The sequence below is a fragment of the Macaca mulatta genome, chromosome 9 (genome assembly GCF_049350105.2).
Source record: "Macaca mulatta isolate MMU2019108-1 chromosome 9, T2T-MMU8v2.0, whole genome shotgun sequence".
Lineage (NCBI taxonomy): Eukaryota > Metazoa > Chordata > Mammalia > Primates > Cercopithecidae > Macaca > Macaca mulatta.
Window position 1 is genome coordinate 113416474 of NC_133414.1, and position 26805 is coordinate 113443278.

At 43.7% G+C, this 26805-nt stretch overlaps 1 protein-coding gene and 1 long non-coding RNA gene across 13 annotated transcripts in view; both read left to right on the top strand.

Moving 5' to 3' along the window:
- Window positions 1-10849: 10849 nt before the first annotated feature.
- Window positions 10850-26805, top strand: part of BTRC (beta-transducin repeat containing E3 ubiquitin protein ligase) — a 204920-nt gene continuing 188964 nt past the window's right edge. For 10 of the 12 annotated variants that reach the window (XR_013398293.1, XR_013398295.1, XR_013398294.1 and 7 more), the window contains exon 1: window positions 10850-10984. Coding sequence is in view for 6 of the 12 variants with exons in the window: in XM_015148041.3 (XP_015003527.1) it covers window positions 10937-10984 (48 nt within the window). In the remaining 6 variants the exon portion in view is untranslated. Of the gene's footprint in view, window positions 11372-26805 lie in introns of all 12 variants that reach the window. The other 2 variants (XM_015148038.3, XM_077947319.1) reach the window with 1 other exon arrangement.
- LOC144331280 (uncharacterized) lies at window positions 18032-20848 on the top strand. The gene is made up of 2 exons (XR_013398318.1): window positions 18032-19623; window positions 20159-20848. It is a non-coding gene; the product is annotated as an uncharacterized LOC144331280 (long non-coding RNA).

The window sequence follows — 26805 nt, forward strand, 5'->3', positions numbered from 1 at the left end:
AGATCCAATAAGCGGCCCTATGGAGAGGTTCACATGACAAGGAACTAAAGTATTCTGCCATCAGTCACCCCCGAATTGCCAGCCACATGAGTGAGCCATCTTGGAAGCAGATCCTCCAGCCCCAGTTAAACCTTCAGATGACTAGAGCCCCAGCCAACAGTGACACCAATCTTGTGAGACACTGGGGAGAACACTCAGCTAAATTGTTCCTTAATTTCTAATGCATGTGAGATTTAAAAAGATGCTTATTATTGTTTTAAGCTGTTAAGTTTCAGGGTTATTTGTTATGCAACAATAGATAACTAATACAGATGCATACCCTGGATCTAATGATGAAGAAACATCATGGCAAGGCACAGTGGCTCATGCCTGTAATCCCAGCAATTTGGGAGACCGAGGCGGGCAGATCACCTGAGATCAGGAGGTTGATGTCAGCCTGGCCAACATGGTGAAACCTCATCTGTACTAAAAATACAAAAATTAGCCAGGCATAGTGGTGGGTGCCTGTAATCTCAGCTACTCAGGAGGCTGAGGCAGGAGAATCGCTTGAACCCGGGAGGTGGAGGTTGCAGTGTGCTAAGATTGGGCCACTGCACTCTAGCCTGGGCAACAAGAGTGAGATTTCATCTTGGGAAAAAAAAAAAAAAAGAAAAGAAAACATTACCTAAATCAAAATTAAGGAACATTCTACAAAATAACTGGCCTGTAAGCTTCAAAAGTGTCATGGTCATGAAAGTTAAAGAAGAGATTGTTTCATATTGAAGGAGACCAAAGAGATATGACAACCAAATATAATTTGTGATTCTGAACTAAATCCTTCTGCAATAAAGGACATTATTGGGACAACTGGCAAAACTTGAGTGGAATCTGAAGATTAGATGGCAGGTATGTATCGATGTTAATTTCCTGATTTTGGTGGTTGTATACTAGTAACATAGAATGTATTTGTGTGTAAGAAATACTAAAGTATTGGGCTGTGCACAGTGGCTCATGCCTGTAATCCCAGCACTTTGGGAGGCCGAGGTGGGTGGATCACGAGGTCAGGAGATCAAGACCATCCTGGCTAACACGGTGAAACCCCATCTCTACTAAACGAATACAAAAATTAGCCGGGCGTGGTGGTGGGCACCTGTAGTCCCAGATACTCGGGAGGCTGAGGCAGGAGAATGGCGTGCAGTGGTGAGGCGGAGCTTACAGTGAGCCGAGATCCCGCCACTGCACTCCAGCCTGGGCGACAGAGCAATACTCCATCTCGGGAAAAAAAAAAAGAAAGAAAGAAATACTAAAGTATTTGAGGATTCTGGGGTTTCAGATTTGCAAATTTGTATTGCACTTGTGAGTTTTCTGGAAGTTTGAAATTTTTTAAAAAAAATACCAAAAATAGAGTTAACTAATACAAATTACATTGGCTACAATCTAAATAAATATTGACTGGCCTCAAGAGTTTCAGAGCTACATACAATACTTTCACAGATCATATCTGAGGTGGGCATTCCAGGCAGACAGACTAGGTTGGAAATGGCCAGAAGAGCAGAGATGGGCAGATGCAGGGAGCATTAAGGGTAAGTAGATGGGTATGACTTGAACATCCAATATAGACAAGGAAGGAAACAAAAAGGAGGGAGAAAGTTTGGAGACTGGGGAGTTTAAACTACATGTAGCTTGATTATATCTGTGTTTAGAAACACTCTATGTTTTTTATGGATATGTATACTTTTTATTAATGTAAAATATGCATATAGAAATGTATAGAAATCAAAAGTGTACAACTGAACAAATTTTTTTTTTTTTAAAGCAGAGACTCACTCTGTCACCCCGGCTGGAGTGCAGTGGTACAATCTTGACTCACTGCTGCTCCACCTCTCAGGTTCAAGCAATTCTCGTGCTTCAGCCTCCCAAGTAGCTGGGTTTACAGGCGCATGCCATCACGTCCAGCTAATTTTTGTTATTTTTTTTAAGAGACGGGGTTTCACCATGTTGGACAAGCTTGTCTCAAACCCCTGGCCTCAAGTGATCCGTCCGCCTTGGCCTCCCAAAATGCTGGAACTACAGGTGTGAGCCACCATGCCCAGCCAATGAATTTTTATTCAATGAACACATCTGTGTAACAATCACCCAGATCAAGAAACGTTATAAATCCAGTTCTCACCGGGCGCTGTGCCTCACGCCTGTAATCCCAGCACTTTGGGAGGTGGAGATGGGCAGATCATGAGGTCAGAAGATCGAGACCTCCCTGGCTAACACGGTGAAATCCCGTCTGCACTAAAAATACAAAAAAAAAAAAAAAAAAAAAAAAAAAAAATTAGCTGGACGTGGTGGCGGGCGCCTGTAGTCCCAGCTACTCGGGAGGCTGAGGCAGGAGAATGGCGGGAACCTGGGAGGCGGAGCTTGCAGTGAGCCGAGATTGCACCACTGCCCTCCAGCCCTGGGCGATAGAGTGAGACTCTGTCTAAAAAAAAAAAAAAAAGAAAGAAAGAAAGAAATCCAATTCTCTCGATCTCACCTGCCTTCACTTCTTTTTTGAGATGGAGTTTCACTCTTGTTGCCCATGCTGGAGTGCAATGGCGCAATCTTGTCTCACAGCAACCTCCGCCTCCCCGGTCCAAGCGATTCTCCATGTTGGTCAGGCTGGTCTTGAACTCCCGACCTCAGGTGATCCGCCCGCCTCGCCTCTCAAAGTGCTGGGATTACAGTCGTGAGCTCCCGCGCCCGGCCCCCTGCCTGCATTTCTTTACCCCATGGAAGGAATGCAGATGATGAAGCTTGACTGGCCTCTGTGCACACCTGACGGTACCTTCAGTAACTTCTCATGTACTCGCATTTCTTTCTTTCTTTCTTTTTTTTTTTTTTTTTTGAGACAGGGTCTCAAAAATCTTATAAATAGATTTCATTCTTAGAGCAACCTTATGGAGAAGTTACTGTGATAATCATTATTTTACAGATAAGAAAAATGACACACATAGAAGTCAGATTTGAACCTAAGTAGTCTGCCTCCAGAGCCCAATGCTGTTAACTACTGTGGTATATTGTACTGTATAAAATAAGTTTGTAGTGAATGGATAAATGAATGATGACTCATAATTACTTGGTTTGTTACTTAAAGTCACCTGGGGCATGAATAGAGTTATATTTGAGTTTCAATATATGATTAGTAATTTTTTGGACAGGCTTGGTTTAGAACAGGGTTTCTCAACTTCAGAGTTATTGACATTTTGGGCTGGACAATTCTTTGTGGTGGGGGGCTGTCCTGTGCATCATAAGATGTTCGGCAGCATCTCTGGTCTTTACCCACTAGAAGCCAGTAGCAACTCCCATTGTCCCTAGTTGTGACAACCAGAAATATCTCTAGACATTGCTATATGTCTTCCAGGGAACAAAATTGCCCCCAGTTGAGAATTACTAGTCTAGAACAGCATTAATCTAAAGAAAGCTACTTGTCTTTTTTTTTTTTTTTTTTGAGACACAGTTTCACTCTTGTGGCTCACCCAGGCTGGAGTGCAGTGGAGTGATCTTGGTTCACTGCAACCTCCGCCTCCCTGGTTCAGGTGATTCTCCTGCCTCAGCCTCCCGAGTAGCTGGGATTACAGGCGCCCGCCACCATGCCCTGCTAATTTTTGTGTTTTTAGTAGAGATGGGGTTTCACCACATTGGCCAGGCTGGTCTCGAACTCCTGACCTCAGGTGACCCACCCATCTCGGGCCTCTGAAAGTGCTGGGATTACAGGCATGAGCCACTGCACCCGGCTGGAAAGCTACTTTTGGATCCAGTAACCCCACTTCCCAAATGAATTGAAATCAGCGTGTCCGTCAAAGGAATATCTGCACTCCCATATTCATTACAGTATTATTCATAATAGCCAAGATATGAAATCAACCTACGTATCCATCAACAGATGAATGGATAAAGAAAATGTGATATATATATATACACACACACATATACACATATATATACATACACACATATATACATATATTTTATATATATATATATATATATTTTTTTTTTTTTGAGATGGAGTCTCGCTCTGTCGCCCAGGCTGGAGTGCAGTGGCATGATCTCGGCTCACTGTAAGCTCCGCCTCCCGGGTTCACACCATTCTCCTGCTTCAGCCTCCTGAGTAGCTGGGACTGCAGGCGCCCGCCACCATGCCCAGCTAATTTTTTGTACTTTTAGTAGAGGCGGGGTTTCATCGCATTAGCCATGATAGTCTTGATCTCCTGACCTCGTGATCCACCTGCCTCGGCCTCCCAAAGTGCTGGGATTACAGGCATGAGCCATGCGCCCGGCCTTTTTGTTTGTTTTGTTTGTTTGTTTGTTTTTGTTTTGAGATGGAGTCTTGCTCTGTCGCCCAGGCTGGAGTGTAGTGGCACGATCTTGGCTCACTGCAACCTCCGCCTCCTGGGTTCAAGCGATTCTCCTGCCTCAGCCTCCTAAGTGCCGGGGACTACAGGCATGCACCACCATGCCCGGCTGATTTTTTTGTAGTTTTAGTAGAGATGGGGTTTCACCATGTTAGCCAGGATGGTCTCGGTCTCCTGACCTCATGATCTGCCTGCCTTGGCCTCCCAAAGTGCTGGGATTACAAACAGCAGCCACCGCGCCCAGCCAAATGTGGTATATATACACAATAAAATACTATTCAGCCTTTAAAAGAAGGAAATTCTGGCCGGGTTACATAGTAGGGTAACTATAACCAATAGTAATGTATGGTATCTTTCAAAATAAGAGTGAATTTCACATGTCTCATCACAAAAAGGATAAGTAAGTGAGGTACTGGATATGTTAATTAGGTTGATTTAATCATTCCACATTCTATACATATATCAAAGCATCACTTGGCACTCAATCAATGTATACAATTACAATCTGTCAATCTAAAACAATATTAATTTAAAAAGAAAAGAGACTTTTCCAGTGTTTGTGCCAATAAAAGGGAAAAACATAATCCAGAAGAACAGAAAATGCAAAAATTTCATTTATTTGTGTGGCAGAAATTGTTAGTTGCCTATTGCAACACCTATCAGAAGGGACTACCTCGGCTGGGTGCGGTGGTTCATGCCTGTAATCCCAGAACTTTGGGAGACTGAGGCAGGTAGATCACAAGGTCAGGAGTTCGAGACCAGCCTGACCAACATGGTGAAATCTCGTCTCTACTAAAAATACAAAAATTAGCCATGCCTGGTGGTGCGTTCCTGTAATCCCAGCTACTCAGGAGACTGAGGCAGGAGAATCGCTTGAACCAGGGAGGCGGAGGTTGCAGCGAGCAGAGATTGCGCCACTGCACTCCACTCCAGCCTGGGTGACAAAGCAAGACTCCATCTCAAAAAAAAAAAAAAAAAAAAAAAAAAGAAGGGACTACTTCATCCTTTCTCCTCCAATTCTAAACTTACCTGCATTTGTCCTCATACGCTCCTCCTCCTGTCTCTCAGAGGAGGCTAATCCCTCCATCTGTTCCTAGATCCCTTTCTATACTGTCATCTCTGGAACTGTTGCCATCATTATCGTCTTTCTTTTATCCTTAGCATTTCTCTAATAGATCCTTTCTATCAGCATTTAAATATGCTCAAGTCTCTCACTTCATTTTATTTCCCAAATTTAAATTTTGGAAAATTTCAAACTATCAGAAAAGTTGCAGAGTACAACAAATTCTCACAACCCTTCACTTAGATCCACCTTTTTTTTTTTTTTTTTTTTTTTTTTTGAGACAGAGTCTCTGTGTCACCCAGACTGGAGTGCAGTGATGCAATCTCCGCTCACTGCAACCTCCACCTCCCGGGTTCAAGAGGTTCTTCTGCCTCAGCCTTCCATGTAGCTGGGATTAGAGGCACACACCACCATACCTGGCTAATTTTTTGTATTTTTAATAGAGATGCCATTTCACCTTGTTGGCCAGGCTGGTCTGGAACTCTTGACCTCAAGTGATCCGCCCACCTTGGCCTCCCAAAGTGCTGGGATTATAAAAGTGAGCAACCACACCCAGCCACCAATTCTTAACATTTTGCCACATTTGCTTTAGTTGTCTCTCTCCCTCCCTTCCTCCTTCCCTCTCTCTCTCTCACTCTACATAGACACCTCTCTTATTTCCTAAACCAATTGAGAGTTAGCTGCAGGTATCATAACATTTCACCCTAAATACTTCAGCATGTATCACCTAAGACATTCTTTGATTTTCTTATTCTCACAGTTATCACACTCAGAAAACTTAACATTGATAAAATACTGTTATCTAATACACAGCCCATATTCAGTTTTTCCCTGTTTCACTAATGTCTTTATTTATTTTATTATTATTATTTTTAAGAGCCGGGCATGGGGCATGGTGGCTCACGCCTGTAATCCAGCATTTTGGGAGGTCGAGGCAAGTGGATCACTTGTGGTCAGGAGTTTGAGACCAGCCCGGCCATCATGATGAAACCCTGTCTCTACTAAAAATACAAAAATTAGGCTGGCGCGGTGGCTCACGTCTGTAATCCCAGCACTTTGGGAGGCCAAGGCGGGCGGGTCACGAGGTCAGGAGATCGAGACTATCCTGGCTAACACGGTGAAATCCCGTCTCTACCAAATATACAAAAAAATTAGCTGGGCAAAGTGGCAGGTACCTGTAGTCCCAGCTACTTGGGAGGCTGAGGCAGGAGAATGGCGTGAATCTGAGAGGCAGAGCTTGAGTGAGCCGAGATCGCGCCACTGCAGCCTGGGCGACGGAGCGAGACTCCATCTCCAAAAAAAAAAAAAAAAGAGAGACAAGGTCCTGCCAGGTTGCCAACCTGGTCTTGAACTTCTGGGCTCAAGAGATCATTTTGCTTTGGCTTCCCAAAGTGCTGGGATTACAGGTGTGAGCCACCACACCCAGTCCTATTAATGCCTTTTGTAGCTGTTTTCTCTGCTGTGTATCAGTGTCAGTGTATGTGTGTTGTTCCAGTGTCCAATCAGGGATCATTCATTGCATTTAGTTGCCATGCCACCTCAATTTCCTTTGAACTAAAATCTTTCTTCTTTCAAACAAACAATGCTTTCCTTAGACTCCCAGCTTCTACATCTAACCCCTGTGCTAGCTTTTCTCTCCTTCCCTTGACAGCCACGTTTTGCAAAGAAGAGACTCAGCAGTCTTCATATCCTCACCTCCCTCTTCAATATGCTGCAGTATGGCACCTGCACCCACCCCCCGCCAACATGATCCTCACTCATCAGACTTTCCTGCTACCTCTCTGGTCACTTCTTGGGCTCCTTTGTAGCTTCGTAGGCTCCTCTTCCTGTGCTTGTCCTGTAAATCTTACGGTTCTTCAGAATGCTGTCCTAGGCCTGTTGCTCTTTCCACTGTTTATGCTTTCCCTGAGTGATCCCATCCCTTCCCTTCCCTTCCCTTCCCTTCCCTTCCCTTCCCTTCCCTTCCCTTCCCTTCCCTTCCCTTCCCTTCCCTTCCCTTCCCTTCCCTTCCCTCCCCTCCCCTCCCCTCCCCTTCCCTTCTTTCTCTCTCTTTCTCTCTTTCTTTCTTTCTTTCTTTCTTTCTTTCTTTCTTTCTTTCTTTCTTTCTTTCTTTCTTTCTTTCTTTCTTTCTTCCTTCCTTCCTTCCTTCCTTCCTTCCTTCCTTCCTTCCTTCAGACAGAGTCTTGCTCTGTGGCCCAGGCTAGAGTGTAGTGGTGTGATCTCGGCTCAATGCAACCTCCACCTCCCAGGTTCAAGCGATTCTCCTGCATCAGCCTCCTGAATAAGCACCATTGCGCCCGGCTAATTTTTGTGTTTTTCGTAGAGATGGGGTTTCACCATGTTGGCTAGGCTGGTCTCGAACTCCTGACCTCAGGTGATCCACCCACCTTGGCCTCCCAAAGTGCTGGGATTACCAGCGTGAGTCACCACACCCGGCTCCCTACGTGATTTCATTCTTTTCAGGGGAAGAAGCGGGAGTGGGGTTTCATTTACCACCCATATGCTGGAATCCCTATTTGTAGCCCAGGTCTTTCTCTCCAACTTCAGTTTCGAATATTCAATGGCCTCCCCAACATCTGAATCCACTTAGAAATCTCACAGGCACCTTGAAGCAATAAGTCCAAAAAGAGAACTGATTATCCTCCTACCACTTGCTCCTTCTACTCTGCTTTCTGTCTTAAAAAAAAAAAAAAGGAATCCTTCATTCATTACCTGAGCCAGATACATAGAAGTCATCTTGGACACATCCTTTTGACATCATCCATGACACATCTAATCACTATACTCAACTGATTCTATCTCCTTAGTATCTCTGGAATCCATCTACTTCTTTCTGTTCTCACCACCACATTCAAGCTGCCATCATCTCTCCCAGGAAGATTTCAGCAACGCCATAATCCTTTCCCCAAGCTTCCAGCTGTGCTCCATTTTAATCTCTCCTCCACCCTGGACTCTGATTTTCTGAAAACGCAAATCTGACCATGTTTAAAATTGTTCAGTTAGTTTCTCACAGCTCTCAGGATACAGTCCAAATGCCTTAACTTGGCCTATAAGCTGGAGTGAAAGTCAAGGTATTTTATAGCTGGTAAGATACAGGCCTTGATGCCAGTTAGAAAGCATGTCAGCTGATTCATCTGACCAGTTTATGCCACCTAAATAATGGCTTACCTATAGAGCCCCATACTGCAGTCTCATCTAGGGTCACTCTTCCTCTAAAGTCCCACTGACCTTGTTTTGGTTCTCAGAATCAATCACCAAAATGCAGTTACCTTTGCCTGGAATACTCTTTTCCTGTGGCTGCACCATCATCCCACCTCATCTTTTAGTTTGTTTATTTATTTATGTATTTATTTATTTATTTTTTGTAACTCCATCATGTTACTGCCTTAGTCCTCTGAAAACTTCCAGCTATTTTTCTTTCTTTTTTTTTTTTTTGAGACAGAGTCTCGCTCTGTTGCCCAGGCTGGAGTGCAGTGGCGCAGTCTCGGCTCACTGCAAGCTCCGCCTCCCGGGTTCACGCCATTCTCCTGCCTCAGCCTCCTGAGTAGCTGGGACTACAGGCGCCCGCCACCGCGCCCGGCTAATTTTTTGTATTTTTAGTAGAAACGGGGTTTCACCGTGGTCTCGATCTCCTGACCTTGTGATCCGCCCGCCTCGGCCTCCCAAAGTGCTGGGATTACAGGCGTGAGCCACCGCGCCCGGCAGCTAGTTTTCATACGAATGCGTTTGAAGTCTTCTCCATTTTGTACTTGTGTAGAATTTTTTTTTTAATTCAAGAGCAAAACTTTTTATTAACTGAAAGCCTATTATGTATTAAGTATCATGCTGAGTTTTGTGGACATAGGGGCTAGGACAAAGTATCAACAGAGTGGAAGAGTAAGCTCCACGAAGAAATAACTGGGTCTGTCTTGTTCATCAATGAATCCCCTTTTCTTTTTCTTTTTGTCTAATTAATTTTATTTTTATTTCAATAGTTTTTGGGGTACAAGTGGTTTTGGGTTACACAGATTAATTGTATAGGGGTGAAGTCTGAGATTTTGGCCACCCAAGTAGTGATGAATCCCTACTTCTTGAGATGATGTCTGCACACGGTTATATGCTTACTATTTGTTGGATGACTGAATGAATAAGATGGTTTAAAATGGAGATTTTTCCTATAAGTGAAAAAGTATTTTCCTAGTTCAATTATTTTATAAATTCAGATATTTTGTACAAGGCTGTCACAATCTAACGCACTTTTTTTTTTTTTTTTAGACAGAGTCTGGCTCTGTTGCCCAGGCTGGAGTGCAGTAGCGTGATCTCGGCTCACTGCAACCTCCGCCTCCCGGGTTCAAGCAATTCTCATACCTCAGCCTGCCGAGTAGCTTGGATTACAGGCGTGTGCCACCAGGCCCGGCTAATTTTTGTAGTTTTAGTAGAGAAGGGGGTTTCTCCATGTTGGCCAGGCTCGTCTCGAATTCCTGACCTCAGGTGATCTACCCGCCTCGGCCTCCCAAAGTGCTGGGATTACAAGTATCAGTCACCCTGCCTGGCCCTAAGTCACTTTTAACCGAACCCTAGAGTTTTCTCCTCCTAAGGTAGACCCAATTTACAAAATAAACCCATATTGTACCTTTTCAGGCCAAAGAAAATATTTATATGCTTTATTTGCTGGAGGCCATTATATTCCACCATTGAAGGACTTTTGTAAGTACCTGTTTGACCCTTAGTGCAGGGCTTATATCCCACAGTTAGCAATAGCAAGCTATGCGCTTTTTGAGCTCTCAACACCAAGAATTTCTTGAGCCGGGTTCTATTCGGCCCTGACTTGCTGTAGGGGAGAAAAGATTCCTTGGGAGAAGTGTGGGTGGCGATAGCTTAGGAGGACCTTGAAATTCTGCATTGGTCTGTGAGCTGCTGCCTGGTGCCCATTGGCCCAGCTGCTCTGGGTAGCAAACCTGCAGACGCCAGATATATGAAATTTGGGGATGTTCAGCTCCCTAAAACCACAGTTAGGCAGGCCCTAGGACCCCTGATTCTTGCCATAGTTTTTCTTAGTATTTGGGCTACAGGTAAGGCATTGGTCGCCATCTTGATATCAAACGTCAGGCAAGCCGCTACTGGCGTCGCTCGGTAACCACGGAGACACCCGTGCCCCTCCCGTTTTTTAATCCTTAGAGGCTGTAAACTACAATTCCCATCAGCCAATTTCCTATGCTTAATGACAAGTTATCTAAATCTGGCTTGTGGGCAACCGCAACGCTGCCGCAGTGAACTGTGGGAGTTGCGGTTCACCGCGTAGCGTCAGTTTTTTTCTGCGGGAAGCTCCAGAACTACAAATCCCGTGAGCCAGTGGGCTTTCGCCTGCGTACTGAGAAAGCCGATTCTCCTTGGCCCCTAAGCCTGTGCCTGAGAGGTAAGAGAGGGCGGGGGGAAGGAAGAGGAGGCGGGATCCGGGCGCTGCGTTGGCTGCGGCCTGGCACCAAAGGGGCGGCCCCGGCGGAGAGCGGACCCAGTGGCCTTCGCGATTATGGACCCGGCCGAGGCGGTGCTGCAAGAGAAAGCACTCAAGTTTATGGTGAGGAGACGGTGGAGGCCGGGGAACGGCGGAGGCGCTGGCGTTGGCGGCGTCGTTGAGCTCGGGCCTGTGCCGCCCGCCCACTGCGGGACCAGGCAGCGGGACCCTGGGCCGAGGCTGGCGGCGGGGCAGCTGGAGGCATGGGATGGGAGCTCCAGAAAGGAGGCTAGGGGTTGCGGAGCGGACCCAGGGTGGGGGCAGCAGCTCCGCCATCTTGTGGATGAGAGGCCAAGTGACAGCGGGAGCTTAATCGAGGAGGGGGCTCCAAGCGGCGCGCGGGGCCCTGGAGGGAAAGGGGCGTGGGGACTGTTACTGAAGAGCGGAGGAAGCTCTGTGGAGAAACGCCGTGAGGCCGCTGGCGGGGCCTTCCCAGTGTCAGGGTTACCGGTAAGGCCCGGGAGAGGAGGTGCATTCAGGACTGGGGAAGGGGAGCGCGGGATAAAGTGAAGACAGATATGGTAGGTAGAGGGGAACGGGTAGGGCTGGATGCAGATGGATTTAAGGGTGGAGGAGGGAACACTAGGGCTGGTGAGAGGCTTATAGTTTTGTAGAATGAGGGAGGGAGGATAGCCTTTGCCTTGAGGGTGGAATCCCAGCTTGGCCAAACTACTGTTGACAAACTCTGGAAGGGAAGAGGCCTCAAGGAAGATAAAGACTGGGAATGAGTACCTAGGGCTATAATGACAGTCCCTGGGAGGGGGAAAGGGTGTTGACTGTAAACTAGAATTACAAATGTCAGGGAGAGAGGTACAGAACGCTACTTTGAAAGGAGAAGCTAAATACTATAGTAAGGACAAGGTGATGAAAAGTAAGAGGCAGATTGGTCAGGGAAACATGGGTACAGGAGATTGGGTCAAAATGAGTATCTAATAGGGTAAGCAAAACAAATTTTTTTTTTTTTTTTTTTTTTTTTTTTTGAGACGGAGTCTCGCTGTGTCTCCCAGGCTGGAGTGCAGTGGCGTGATCTCGGCTCACTGCAAGCTCCGCCTCCCGGGTTCACGCCATTCTCCCGCCTCAGCCTCCCAAGTAGCTGAGACTACAGGCGCCCGCCACCACGCCCGGCTAGTTTTTTGTATTTTTAGTAGAGACGGGGTTTCACCATGTTAGCCAGGATAGTCTCGATCTCCTGACCTCGTGATCCACCCGCCTCGGCCTCCCAAACTGCTGGGATTACAGGCTTGAGCCACCGCGCCCGGCCAGCAAAACAAAATTTAAAGGTAAATTGTGGGACCGTAAAATGTGGAGGCCAGGTACTTTGTATCATTTTCTGGGAAAGGAAAGGCCGCGGAGATGAGAGTTGCAAAGACCCGTAAGAAGTGATGAGATCAGTTGAGAAATTTAGGAGATAAAAAGGTTGGAGGTAGGTAGAGGGAAGTAAGTCAGGAATAAGTCAGTATTTGTGGTTACCTGTCACTTTTAGGTTGAAGCACAGTGTGAGCAAAGATTGGATTTTGTGGGTGTGTTTAAATCCCTTGGAACATATTTCTTTAACTTTGTATCACGCTTTTCTTTTTGCTATGCTTATCTTTGGCAAACTTGTCTAGTCTGATATTTGATGCTTTTAATCTGATGCTTTTTGTATTTCCTAGGTGTGAAACCAGACTTTGTGGTTACGACTAAAGAATGATGGAATGCATAGACTTTAAGCTTAACAGGTGGCCTTAGGGACATTGATATTATTTGCAGTCAAGTCTTGCCTTTTCAGAAGTTATTGTGACTTGTCACTCCAAATCTTACTCCTTTGCTTAAAAAAATAGTTATTTTGTATCTTTGCCTAAAATACCATAACAAATCCAGATAAACGTGGATACTAACGAAATTGAATTTTAGGCTTTAAACTGCCCCATTTATAAGAATAGTTTTTTGGAAACTAATCAAATTCACTAAAACTTTATTTTGCATTAGTGTTTTCAAAAACACCTAAAGTTCAAGGGTATCGTTAAAAAAATTTCACTGAGCCTGAAGAAGGTTCTTGGATTTCTGCCCAACATTAAAATTCTAAATATGAAGAAGAGACCTTGAAATTTTACTGGACTTTAGAAGTAAGTGAAAGTTATTAGACTTAAGTCAGAAAACTGTTACTGCTTATTTTTGTTTTCCTAGAGGGTTGAATCCTTTTTTTTTTTTTTTTCTTTTGAGACGGAGTCTCTTGCCCAGGCTGGAGTGCAGTGGTGCAGCCTCCGCCTCCTGGGTTCAAGCGAGTCTCCTGCCTCAGCCTCCCGAGTAGCTAGAACTACAGGTGCAGGCCACCACGCCCGTCTAATTTTTAGTAGAGATGGGGTTTCACCATGTTGGCCAGGATGGTCTCATTTCCTGACCTCGTGATCCACCCACCTTGGCCTCCCAAAGTGCTGGGATTTCAGATGTGAGCCGCAGCGCCCAGCAGAGGGTTGACTCAATGCTGATCCTGACGCTTGTGTCAGATTTATGGAATAATGTGATTTACAGATCATAAAGAGACATGAGGTCATCCTTTTTACTCTCGGTTAGACTTCAGCCTAGTAACATTTTCAGCTACTTAATCTGTGCTTTGTACCAGTGAGTTATGTTTTGATAATGGCCTCCTGGTTGAGTTAAAGTGGACTTGGAGATGACCATGTAGTAGTTGCAGCTTTTAGGGCACCACACATTACTAAATCTTGAATTAGTTTCCATAGGGAGGAGCCAGTTTTTTCTTTTAATTTTAGTTACTTTCATTATTGACCTTGCCTGCTGTTTTGGCTGCTGTTTGAGAAAAGGTCAACTAGAATAGGGTCACTAGAATGACACCTTAATAAAAGAAACAGAATGGAGAGTTTGAAATTGGGTATTCTCTTTCACTGCAGTAAGTCTTATGAATCTGAGTAAGTCACAACTTCCTTTTGATGCCATTTACCCTGCTATAACGTGTTGATGTATTCAGAGTCAATTTTAAGAAAGAAATATATTGGCGGGGCACGGTGGCTCATGCTTGTAATTCCTGCACTTTGGGAGGCTGAGGTGGGTGGAACACGAGGTCAGGAGATCGAGACCATCCTGGGCAAGATGGTGAAACCCCATCTCTACTAAAAATACAAAAATTAGGCGTGGTAGTGCGCACCTGTAGTCCCAGCTACTTGGGAGGCTGAGGCAGGAGAATCACTTGAACCCAGGAGGCAGAGGTTGCAGTGAGCTGAGATCGTGCCATTGCACTCCAGCTTGGGCAACAGAGTGAGACTCTGTCTCAAAAAAAAAAAAGAAGATATTTGAGCCAGCATCAAATAATTAGTGCACAGTACACGTGGAAGAACTATCCTTTTAATCAAACCGACATTTTTGTTACTATTTGGCTTTGTTCTGGTCTTAACCTTTCCCTCAATTATGAATCACTAATGACAACTTTTATACAGATACAGATGTCATGATTTAAACAAATGTAAAATTAGTTTAAAATGACAAAATGAAATGGATACTCTCACAGATTTGCTCATTGCTATACTAATGTGCCTTGATAAATAATTTTACAATAAAATCCGATTAATAAGACTGCTGATTCAGAGATGACCATAATTCACCCATGATCGAGACTTAAAGCTCATCTTAAATAGTTTAAGCAGAATGTTTAACTTTTAAAAACAAGTAAATGGTGTTGAAAGCAACCGTTTACATTAACTTATGTGCTAATGTCTCTCATTCAGCTTTAGCAGGTCCTCAAGGACCTTTCTTAATACTTTTTTGGTTAATAAAAGTATAAACGGAAACTTGAAGAGAACCTAAGAAGAGAAATGAAAATGATTAAGGGAATATAGGCCCCAAAACACACACACACCTGCACGCGCATTTAAGATAGGGGGTGAAAAGACATGCTGAGGAGGAATTTGAACTTTATTTTTGTTTTCACCTTTGAGACAGGGTTTTGCTATGTTGCCCAGCCTAGAGTGCAGTCACAGCTTGCTGCAGCCTCAAACTCCCAGGCTCACGTGATCCTCCTGCCTTCGCCTCTCAAGTGGCTACAGGCACACGCCACTTTACTGTTTTTTTTTTTTTTCTTTTTTCTTTTTGTAGAGAATGAGGGTTTCCCTTTGTTGACAGGGGTGGTTTTGAACTCCTGGGCTCAAGGGATCCTCCTGCCTTGGCCTCCCAGTTTGGGATTACAGGCGTGAGCCACCTTGCTGAGCCATGTTTATTTTTAAAAACAGGATAAATATATTCTTGTCCAGCCAATCCCAGAATCAAGTAGAGTAGCTTGAAATGGATGAAATAATTTTAGAATGTATATAAGTTTTATTTGTAGAGGTGATAGATAAGTGAAACAGTATAAAGGGTAAATGTTTGCTGTTTAATAAACCACCTCAAAACTTAGGTTAAAAAAACCAATTTATTTTTCCCCTCAAGTCTGATGGTTTTTCTGCTTCACTTGGTATAGGCTGAGGTGTGGGCGTGGTTGAAATGTTCAGAGTGGCCGCATTCACATGGCTAGCCACTGGTTGAGAGTTCAGCTAGGGCTAAAGACCTTCAGTTCTCCTCTATATGGGCCTTTCTCTACGTGGCTGCTTGGATTTCCTTAAAGTGTGGTGGCAAGGTTCTAAGAAAGGACATTCCAGGAGACAGGAAGTAGAGACTGCCAATCTTCTAAATCCTAGATTTGGAAGTCCAAGAATGTCACTGTGGATCAAAGCCAGTCAAGGCCGACTACAGAGGAAGGAGAAATAATCTCTACCTATTGATAGGAAGGGTGGCATGCATAAACAGGGAAGGGGGAATTGCTGGGGGCCACCTTTTGAGACTTGCTACCATGGGTGCTATGCTAGTTGGATGTTCAGGCTAAAAATAAAAATAGTATCAGCCAAGTTTGTGGGTCATAATGCTGGGAATGTTTAGCAGGCATCTCTTTTTTTGAGGTTAACTTTGGAAGGCACTGACATGATCTCCTGCATGACTTCCCTTAATGATGTCATTGTAGACATAATACTGGGTGAATTAATGTGATTCAGTAAGCTTGCTTAATTACTTCGAAAAACATAGGTATCTAAACACAGATTACATTTTAAAATAAATTGTCAGATGTTTCACTATAGTGGAATTTTCTTTACATCAGTGAAATTGATTACCAGGTGGTGGGATGAACATCTGAAACCAGTTCTTAGTTTAAGTTGTCAGAGTTTGTGTGTATACTTTATTCCCAGTTTAAATTAGCTTTCAAACAGTTTCTTTTATGGATACTCTTATAGGTGTTAGGGTATGAAATTAGTGGTAATTCTTTTTGCTAATTTTCTTTTTTTGTTTTGTCTGAGATACCCTGAGTTTCACTCTGTTGCCCAGACTGGAGTGCGGTGGCACAATTTCGGCTCAATGCAACCTCTGCCTCCCGGGTTCAAGTGATTTGCCTACCTCAGCCTCCCAAGTAGCTGGAATTACAGGCGTGCGCCACCTCACCTGGCTAATTTTATTGTTGTTGTTTTTGTTTTTAGATGGAGTTTCGCTCTTGTTGTCCAGGCTGGAGTGCAATGGTGCCATCTCAGCTCACTGTAACCTCTGCCTCCGAGGTTCAAGTGATTCTCCTTCCTCAGCCTCCCCTGTAGCTGGGATTACAGGCATGCACCACCACGCCCCAGCTAATTTTGTATTTTTGGTAGAGACAGGGTTTTTCCATGTTGGTCAGGCTGGTCTCGAACTTCCGATCTGCCCGATCTCGAAGACCTCAGGTGATCTGCCCGCCTCGGCTTCCGAAAGTGCTGAGATTACAGGCGTGAGCTGCCATGTCCGGCCTCTTTTTGCTAATTTTCTAAATTTATGTTTATAGTAGATTTTCATAAATTATCAAAAGTGAATTATTAACTGTGGAGTAAAACTCCTACTTTGAGTAGTTTTAGAAATTATTTATTGCTAAATTAGAAAATAAACTTTGAAAAGAGATCTCTTATTTTTTTAAAAAACTTTTAATTGAGACAGGGTCTCACTCTGTCACCCAGGCTGGAGTACAGTGGTGCAATTTCAGCTTACTGCAGCCTTTACCTACTGTTTTCAAGCGATTCTTGTGCCTCAGCCTCCCAGGTAGCTGGGACTACAGGCATACGCCATCACGCGCAGCTAAGTTTTGTGTTTTTAGTAGAGACGGGCTTTCACCGTGTTGCCCAGGCTGGTCTTGAACTCCTTACCTCAGGTGATCTGCCCACCTCAGCCTCCCAAAGTGCTGGGATTACAGGCGTGTAACTATGCCCAGCCTAGAGATGGGATTTTTTTTTTTTTTTTTTTTTTTGAGATGGAGTCTTGCCTTGTCGCCCAGGCTAGAGTGCAATGGCACAATGTCAACTCACTGCAACCTCCGCTTCCTGGGTTCAGGCGATTCTCCTGTCTCAGCCTCCGGAGTAGCTGGGATTACAGACACCTGCCATCATGCCTGGCTAATTTTTGTATTTTTGTAGACGGGGTTTCACCATGTTGGCCAGGCTATTCTTGAACGCCTGACCTCAGGTGATCCACCTGCCTTGGCCTCCCAAAGTGCTGAGATTATAGGCATTAGCTACCGTGTCTGGCCTCTAGAGATGGGATCTTGCTTGCTCTGTTGCTCAGGCTGGCCTTGAATACAGGCTGGAGTTAAGTGATCTTTCTGCCTCGTCCTCTCTGGTACCTGGGACTACAGGTGCGTGCCACCACTTGCAGCCTAAAATATTTTTTAAATCTCGCCTACTTTCTAGCGTGTATTTTATTTTATTAGGGCGCAGCTCTGCCATCAATAGGTTGAGCTCACTGCAGCCTCAAACTCCTGGGCTGAAGCAATGCTCCTACCTCAACTTCCTGAGTAGCTGGGACTACAGGTTTGTGCCACCACACGTGGCTAATTTTTTATTTTTTTGTAGAGATAAGGTCTTGCTGTGTTGCCCAGGCTGGTCTGGAACTCCTGGCCTCAAGTGATTCTCCTGCATCAGCCTTCCAAATTGCTGGGATTACAAGCTTGAGCCACCATACCCAGCTCTAGCATTTTTTTTTTTGAGACGGAGTCTCGCTCTGTTGCCCAAGCTGTAGTGCAGTGGCGTGATCTTGGTTCACTACAACCTCCGCCTCCTGGGTTCAAACAGTTCTCCTGCCTCAGCCTCCTGAATAGCTGGGATTGCAGGCATGTGCCACCACGCCCGGCTGATTTTTTGTATTTTTAGTAGAGACGGGGTTTCACGGTGTTAGCCAGGATGGTCTCAATCTCCTGACCTTGTGATCCACCTGCCTCGGCCTCCGTAAGTGCTGGGATTACAGGCGTGAGCCACCACGCCTGACCAGCAATATTTTAATATAGCACAGAAGTCCTTTCTAAATGTGTATAGTGAGAATCCATTGAGGATGAAATAGAAAATATTTACCAAAGTTTAACAACCTAGTCAATAAAAATAAACTTTCTCTTTCCTTAATAAATCAATCTCAGCATTCTAAAATAGGCAGTGGAGCGGGGGAGAAATCTCTATGGGAAGGGTCCACTGGATCTTAACAGTTTCAACTAGTGTTCCACAATATTTACGCTGTACTTGGGGAGAATTTCTGAATAATTAGAATAGTCTGAGGCTTATTCCTTTTTGTTTCCCATAGCCTGATTGAGATAGAGCTATAAGATCAGTTGTAACATTGTACAGAAGGCTTAGAGATAACCAAGTGAAAAAGATAACTGAGATTACTGTTGAACTAAGAATATGATTGTTCTCTGAGACACTACCTGCTAGTTCCTGGATTACCTTTATATGTGGCCAAGGTGGGGATTGGGAAGCAAGGGAGCAAAAGCCCCAGAGCTAAGGGAGAGAGAATTTCTGCCTGCCTAAGATGAACCTTTTGAGTTGGATTTTTTTTTTCCCCCTGAGATGGAGTCTCGCTCTGTCGCCAGGCTGGAGTGCAGTGGTACAATCTCGGCTCACTGTAACCTCCGACTCCCTGGTTTAAGTGATTTTCCTGCCACAGCCTCTGAGTAGCTGGGATTACAGGCACACGCCACCGCACCCAGCTAATTTTTGTGTTTTTAGTAGGGATGGGGTTTCACCATGTTGGTCAGGCTGATCTCGAACTCCCGACCTTAGGTCATCCTCCTGCCTCTGCCTCCCAAAGTGCTGGGATTATAGGTGTGAGCCACTGTGGCCGGCCAGAAGAAATTTTTTGTGTTTTGTTAATACAGTCAGCCACGAATAGCTAACAGCTATTACAGTTGGCCCCTCATATTCGTGGGTTCTATATCCACTAACCATTGATTGAAAATATTCAGAGAAAGAGACCACAATAAAAAATAACAATAAACAATAAAAGTGGGAATTAAAAACAGTACGGTATAACAACTACTTATATAACATTTACATTATATTAAGTATTATATGTAACCTAGAGATGATTTAAAATATATGGGAGGATGTGTGTAGGTTATGTGCCATTTAACGCACTATAAGAGATTTGTGAGTATCTGTGAATTTTGGTATCCTGTGGGGAGGATCCTGGAACCAGTTTCCTGCAGCTACGGAAGTTTGACTATATTTATTTAGCATTTACTATTTGCTGTTTTAAATATACTGTTCTAAGCTCTCTATATATTATTTCATTTAGTCCTCCCAATAATCCTGTGAGGTGGATTCGGTATTGTTATTATCCCCATTTTTCATTAAGGAAAATTATTCCAGAGAGGTTAAGTAACTTGCTCAAAGTCATGCTAGCAGGTATCCTGAGATTAAATCCAGGCAGTCTGACTTGAGAGCCTTACTTAGGTACGGTATACTTCTTCTTTGAAGAGCAGGAAAACTGTGGGATATGGTGGCATGTTTCCTTAATATTTGTTAAGGCACACTTTGGTAGATGCTAAAATAGAAGCACAAAGTGCTATAGAATTTAAGGGAGGGAAAGTTCGTTTTTTTGTTTTGTTTTGTTTTGAGATGGAGTCTCACTCTGTCACCCAGACTGGAGTGCAGTGGCGCAATCTCGACTCACTGCAACCTCCACCTTTCGGGTTCAAGCAATTCTCCTGCCTCAGCCTCCTGAGTAGCTGAGACTACAGGCGTGTGCCGCCATGCCCGGCTAAGTTTTGTATTTTTTAGTAGAGACGGGGTTTCACTGTATTGGCCAGGCTGGTCTCGAACTCCTGACCTCCTGGCTGGTCTCGAACTCGAATATCCCACAGTTTTCCTGCTCTTCAAAGAGGAAGTATACCGTACCTAAGTAAGGCTCTCAAGTCAGACTGCCTGGATTTAATCTCAGGATACGCCTGCCTCGGCCTCCCCAAGTAGTGGGATTACAGGTGTGAGCCACTGCGCCCGGCCGGGAAGTTTGTTTTAACTGAAGAGCTCTTTAGCAGCTTTGTAGAAGAAAGCTTCATATTAGATCTTGATGAATAGATAGATTTTGACAGATGTCTCTCTGAGGTAGGCAGTCAAGTGGTGTGGCCAGAGTTGAAGATTTACTGTCTGGATTTACATATAGGTTTCCTGATTATTTAAATTACCAAAGAAGTGCAGTAAGACTTTACTGTTGTCATAGTATCGTATCAGTTAGCTATTGGCATTTAGAATCACAAAATACCAGCATCTTACAACAATAGGTATTTATTCTCTTGAAATTGTGAGTTTGTTGGATAGTAGATGATCTTAAACTTGGCTTACTTAAAGTCAAAAGCCCAAAGTCAAGTAGGGCAGGGAGTAACTTGCACAATACTACAGTGACAGTAATCTACTGCATTGATCTAGTACAGTTGATTTAGAGACGAATGGTACGATGCTTATTGTGACAACTATTGTGCTTTCTTCTTTCTGCTCTCCATTGTTGGCACTGTCCTGATAGCACTTTTTCATATTGGTTGCTGAATACCTGTTGACTGGATGCTCCTAGAATCACAATGTAATACAGCAGATTTCTTCTCTTCATGTTATGTAGAAAAAAAACATAAAGAAATAATCAGAATCTTGACTATTCCACAGTGATGCCCTGAGAAGTTCAGCAGTACCACGGTGCTATTCTTCTATCTTTGGGACTGATAAGCTTGATGTCACTGGAATGGCGTTTGTAATAGAATTTGAACTGTAACAGAGTTTGTATCAAGGTCATACATAATAACCCAACAACTCTCTTGTTAGCAGTTTTAAGAGCTTTTCCATCTCTTCACTGCAGCTAAACTTAAGGTTGCAAAGATCTGGTGCTAATATATTTAGATGTCTGGAAAACTTTCATGCTTTCGCTGAAAAGTCATAGAGACAGATATCCAGGAATTATAGCATGTGGGTAAATATTTTTGTAGCACAGATTCATAAATCCATGTATATACACCAAACTGTTAATGAGGTTATTTGTGAGTTGCTGTTTTATGGGTAATATTTCAAAATATTTAATGGTATTCTGAAAATATACCAGTAAATACACAGAAAAGCATTACTTAGGTGATATTTCTTTCCTTTAATGCTTTTTTACTTTAAAATTTATTTTTATTTTTATTTTTCTTGAGACAGAGTTTCGCTCTTGGTGCCCAGGCTGGAGTACAATGGCGTGATCTTGGCTCACCGCAACCTCCTTCTCCTGGGTTCAAGTGATTCTCCTGCCTTAGCCTCCTGAGTAGCTGGGATTACAGGCATGCACCACCACACCCAGCTCATTTTGTAGTTTCAGTAGAGACGGTGTTTTTCCATGTTGGTCAGGCTAGTCTCAAACTCCTGATCTCAGGTGATCCACCCGCCTCGGCCTCCCAAAGTGCTGGGATTACTGGCGCGGGCCACCGCATCTGGCCCTTTTTTAAAAATTTTTTGAGACAGTCTCACTCAGTCTGTCACCCAGGCTGGGTGATAGTTCTTTTTTTTAATTCTTCTTCTTTTTTTTCTTAAAAAATTTTTTTGTATTTTTTTTTTTTTTGAGACGGAGTTTTGCTCTTGTTGCCCAGGCTGGATGCAGTGGTACAATCTCAGCTCACTGCAACCTCTGCCTTCCAGGTTCAAGCGATTCTCCTGCCTTAGCTTCCCAAGTAGTTGGGACTACAGGTGTGCGTCACCACACCTGGCTAATTTTTGTATTTTTATTAGAGCCGGGGTTTCACCATGTTGGCCAGGCTGTTCTCATACTCCTGACCTCAAGTGATCCACCTGTCTTGGCCTCCCAAAGTGCTGGGATTACAGGCGTGAGCCACCATGCCCAGCCTTCTTTTTTTTTTTTTTAAATTCTTTAATGTTTTATAGATTTTCTACAGTGAATATATATCATAATCTTAAGAAGTAAAATTTAGTATATTGAGTATATGCATTTATAATACAAAATGATCACGAACTACATTGTAGCAAGTGTACTGGCCAGTGGGCTGACAGTGGCTGCTTGAACAGACTCCTCACTCTGAGCTCCTGTTTTCTTAAGCAGAAAATGGGCTATTGTTGATTTTACCTACTTAAAAAGGGTCTCTGTTTTTCCTTTCAGTTCATGTTAAATTCTAAATTGCCATGTATAAGTAAGGGGTTAATTGTCAATTTACACCATAAAACCCCTTTATGTATCCAAGGTTTTCATAGGAAATTTAGGATTGTATAATCCTAAGTTGTGCTGGAGTACCACATTTTCTGTTAAGTAGTACTTGGCAATAAAGTATAGGAAAAAAATCAGTGGGTTGACAAAGAGAGGTCATGATAGTGTACCTGTAATGTAATTTGATAAAAAATGTGAGCCTGAACTGATTGCAAAGCATTGTTACATATAGGGGAAGACATTATGGGGGAATAGGGGGGTGAAGATACAAAGTTGAGTAAAATTTCTCTAGAGCTTCACAATCTCATGAGATAGGCATTTATAAATATCTCTTAAGGCACACTTTGTTAAGTGCTACAATAGTGGCACAAAGTGCTATAGAATTTAAGAGAGGAAACAGAAAAAGTAAATTGAGTTAAAGGAAGGAGAAATTAGTTTTAACTGGAGAGATATTTAGAAGCTTTATAGAAGAAAGTTTTGTATTGGACCTTGAAGAATAGATAGATTTTGACAGACTTGTGTCTGAGGTGGGCAGCTCCAAGAATAGGAAGTAACTTGGGTAAAGGCCAGGAGATCAGAAGTTGGGCAGGTGTAGTGAGTTATAGGTGGGTAAATAGGTATTATTTGAGCGTAGCAGATAAGAAGGAAAATATAAATTGGAGGCTCAGGGAGTTTGGACTTAATCTAGTTTTATATATACATATATATATATATTTTTGTTTGTTTGTTTGTTTTGTTTTGTTTTGAGATGGAGTCTCACTCTGTTGCCCAGGCTAGAGTGCAGTGCCACGATCTTGGCTAACTGCATCCTCTGCCTCCCAGGTTCAAGTGATTCTCCTGCCTCAGCCTCCCGAGTATCTGGGACTACATGCGCGCACCACCACGCCCAGCTAATTTTTGTATTTTTAGTAGAGACAGGGTTTCACCATGTTGGCCAGGATGGTCTCTTATCTCTTGACCTCGTGATCCACCCCCCTCAGCCTCCCAAAGTGCTGGGATTACAGGCGTGAGCCACTGCGCCTGGCCTAGATCTATATTTAAGAAGAATGTTCTAGTGTTCTTTATGTATGTGTTAATGTGAGCTTTTTTACTAAAGTAAAATATATATACAAATACATATTTTTAATATGTACAAATTATTATGTATAACTCAGTGAGTTTTTACCTAGTGAACACATCTACGTAACCATTATCTAGATCAGGAGTAGAACTTTGCCAGCACTCCACAAGTTGCCTTCATGCCTGCTTTGGATACTAACTCCCTACTCCCAAGGGAAATCACTCCCTTATAGTATCTATAGGTTAGTTTTACTGTTATTGGTATGTAAGTTCATCTAAATGGAATCATTCCAGGGTGTATTCTTTGGTGTCTGGTATCTTTTGTCCCATATTGTTTGTAAGATGATTCACTCAGGTTTTTGTGGGAGGTATGGTGTGTTTATGCTTATTAATGTATTCCACTGTGATTAATCGTTCAGATTAGTCATTCTATTTTTGATGGACATTTGGGTTATTTCCAGTTTTTGGCTACTTTAAATTGTGCTATTGTAAATAATCTTCTACATGTCTTTCCTTAAACATATGTACATATTTCTGTTGAGTATGTACATGAGAATGGAATTGCTGGGTCATGGGGTATGAAAATGTTTAGCTTTATGCTATGGTTTGAATATAGCTTGTTTGGCCCCACCAAGTCTCATGTTGAAATTTGATCTCTGGTGTTGGAGGTGGGGCCTGGTGGGAGGTGTTTGGATTATGCAGGTGCATTCCTCATGAAGGGCTTCATGCCGTCCTTTTGGAAATGAGTGAGTTCTCGCTCCATTAGTTCCTGCCGGAGCTGGTTGCTTAAGAGTCTAGCACCTCCCTCCTCTCTCTTTTGGTTTCTCTCTTGGCATGTGATTTCTGCACATGCAGCTCCTCTTCGCTCTCCACCATGAGTGGAAGCTGCTTGAGACTCTCACCAGGAGCAGATGCTAGCACCATGCTTCTTGTACAGCCTGCAGAACTGTGAGCCAAATAAACCTTTTTTTTAAAATTATTAATTACCCACCCTCAGGTATTCCATTATAGCACCATGAATGGACTAAGACACTTTAGTAAAACCTATGCAACTGTTTTTCTTCTTTTTTTTTTTTTTTTTTTTTTTTTTTAGAGACAGGGTCTCACTCTGTTGCCCAGGCTGGAGTGCAGTGGCATGATCATGGCTCACTGCAACCTCGAACTCCTGGGCTCAAGCTGTCTTCTCATTTTAGCCTCCTGAGTAACTAGGACTACAGGCATGTGCCACCACACTCAGCTAATGTTTTTTATTTTATACTTTCTTTAGCAGTGTATGGGAGTCGCAGTTGCTGAGCATTCTTGCAGTGTTCACTTAATATCATCTTTTTTGAGGCCGGATATGGTGGCTCATGCCTCTAATCCCAGCACTTTGGGAAGCTGAGGCAGGCAGATCACTTGAGGTCAGGAGTTTGAGTCTAGTCTGGCTAGCGTGGTGAAACCTCGCTTCTATAAAAGTACAAAAATTAGCTGGGTGTGGTTGCGAGCACCTGTAATCCCAGCTACTCAGGAGGCTAAAGCATGAGAATCGCTTGAACCTGGGAGGCTGAGGTTGCAGTGAGCTGAGATGGTACTACTGGACTCCAGCTGGGCGACGGAGCGAGACTCCATCTCAAAAAAAAAAAAATTGTCATTTTCGTTGTAGCCATTCTACTGGATGATGGTACTCTCTCACTGTTTTAATTTGTGTTTCCTTAATGACTATTGTAAACAAGCACCTTTTTAGGCTTATTTACTGTTTAGACATACTCTTTTGTTGAAGTGTTCAAGTCTTGGCCTTTTTTCCCCTATTGGATTATTATTGTTATTACTATTATTATTATTATTATAATTATTATTTTTTTTTTGAGACGGAGTCTTGCTCTGTCGCCGAGACTGGAGTGCAGTGGCCGGATCTCGGCTCACTGCAAGCTCCGCCTCCCGGGTTTACGCCATTCTCCTGCCTCAGCCTCCCGAGTAGCTGGGACTACAGGCACCCGCCACCTCGCCCGGCTATTTTTTTGTATTTTTTACTAGAGACGGGGTTTCACCGGGTTAGCCAGGATGGTCTCGATCTCCTGACCTCGTGATCCGCCCGTCTCGGCCTCCCAAAGTGCTGGGATTACAGGCTTGAGCCACCGCACCCGGCCTATTATTATTATTTTTAAAGAGATGGGATCTTGCCCTCTTGTCCAGGCTCTGGAGTACACTGGTGTTATCACAGCTCACTGCAGCCTCCAACTCCTGGGCTCAAACATCCTCCCGACTTGGTCTCCCAAAGCGCTGAGAGGCATGAGCCTCATTATTTTTTGTGTTCTCAGCTTCATTATTTATTTTGATGCTTGAATTGTTCCCTATTTGGCCAGTGGGAAAGGCATTCAAACTGCGTCCTCTGCTTTTTGATGTCGTTGAGCATTTTCTTATTTACTGAAAGATACTCCAGGCTCTTCTTGTACTTTTTTTGCCCTAGCCCTGGAATTAGTGATTTCTCCGAGAAGCTCTTTTAGTAGTTTCTTTTAGTAGAGAGTGACATGTAGAAGTTCAGATCTGGTTAAGTGTGCTTATTGCTATTGGGGTGTCACTGCTCCCAAGCCATCATACTGGACACACCACACACACAGGTGCATATTGCACATTTACGTTGTTATTTTATCTTACGTATTATTTAAAAGCGTGAGTTCACACTGATATCCCCAGTTCCAGTCTAATACCACAGGATTCGTTCAATAATTTCATAATTGTGACTCCGTTTTCTGACAGTGAGTAACTTGGCTTTCATTATCCTCAACATATTTTCTTAGTCAATCAGCCCCTTTCTATGTGACCACTCTCATGTTGCTGCCGTTCCCCACATCCACTATATAGATGCCATCCTTGACTTATTTAGGCTTCAAAACCCCATGTCAGATTGCTGGCCTACACCCTTGCATGAACACCCTTCTCCGATACCTGTGCTAGATTGCTTTCCACATCACATTTGGACTTCAACATTCTGTGCAGGGCTGCCATGTTACCTGCCATATTTCTGTATGGACATATCCCTTATCCTGTTTTTTTGTTTGTTTTGAGACAGGGTCTCACTCTTTTGCCCAGGCTGCAGTGCAGTGGCACAATCACAGCTCACAGCAGCCTCACTCAACCTCCTGGGCTCAGGTGATCCTCCTGCCTCAGTCTCCTGAGCATCTGGGACTACAGGTGCTTGCCACCACACCTGGCTAATTTTTTGTAGAGACGGGGTTTTGCCATGTTGCCCTGGCTTTTCTCAAACTCCTGGACTCAAGTGATCCACTTGCCTCGGCCTCCCAAAGTGCTAGGATTATAGCTGTGAGCCATCGTGCCTGCCCGTTCCTTATCCTGGTGGTACTCTGTCATCCTGT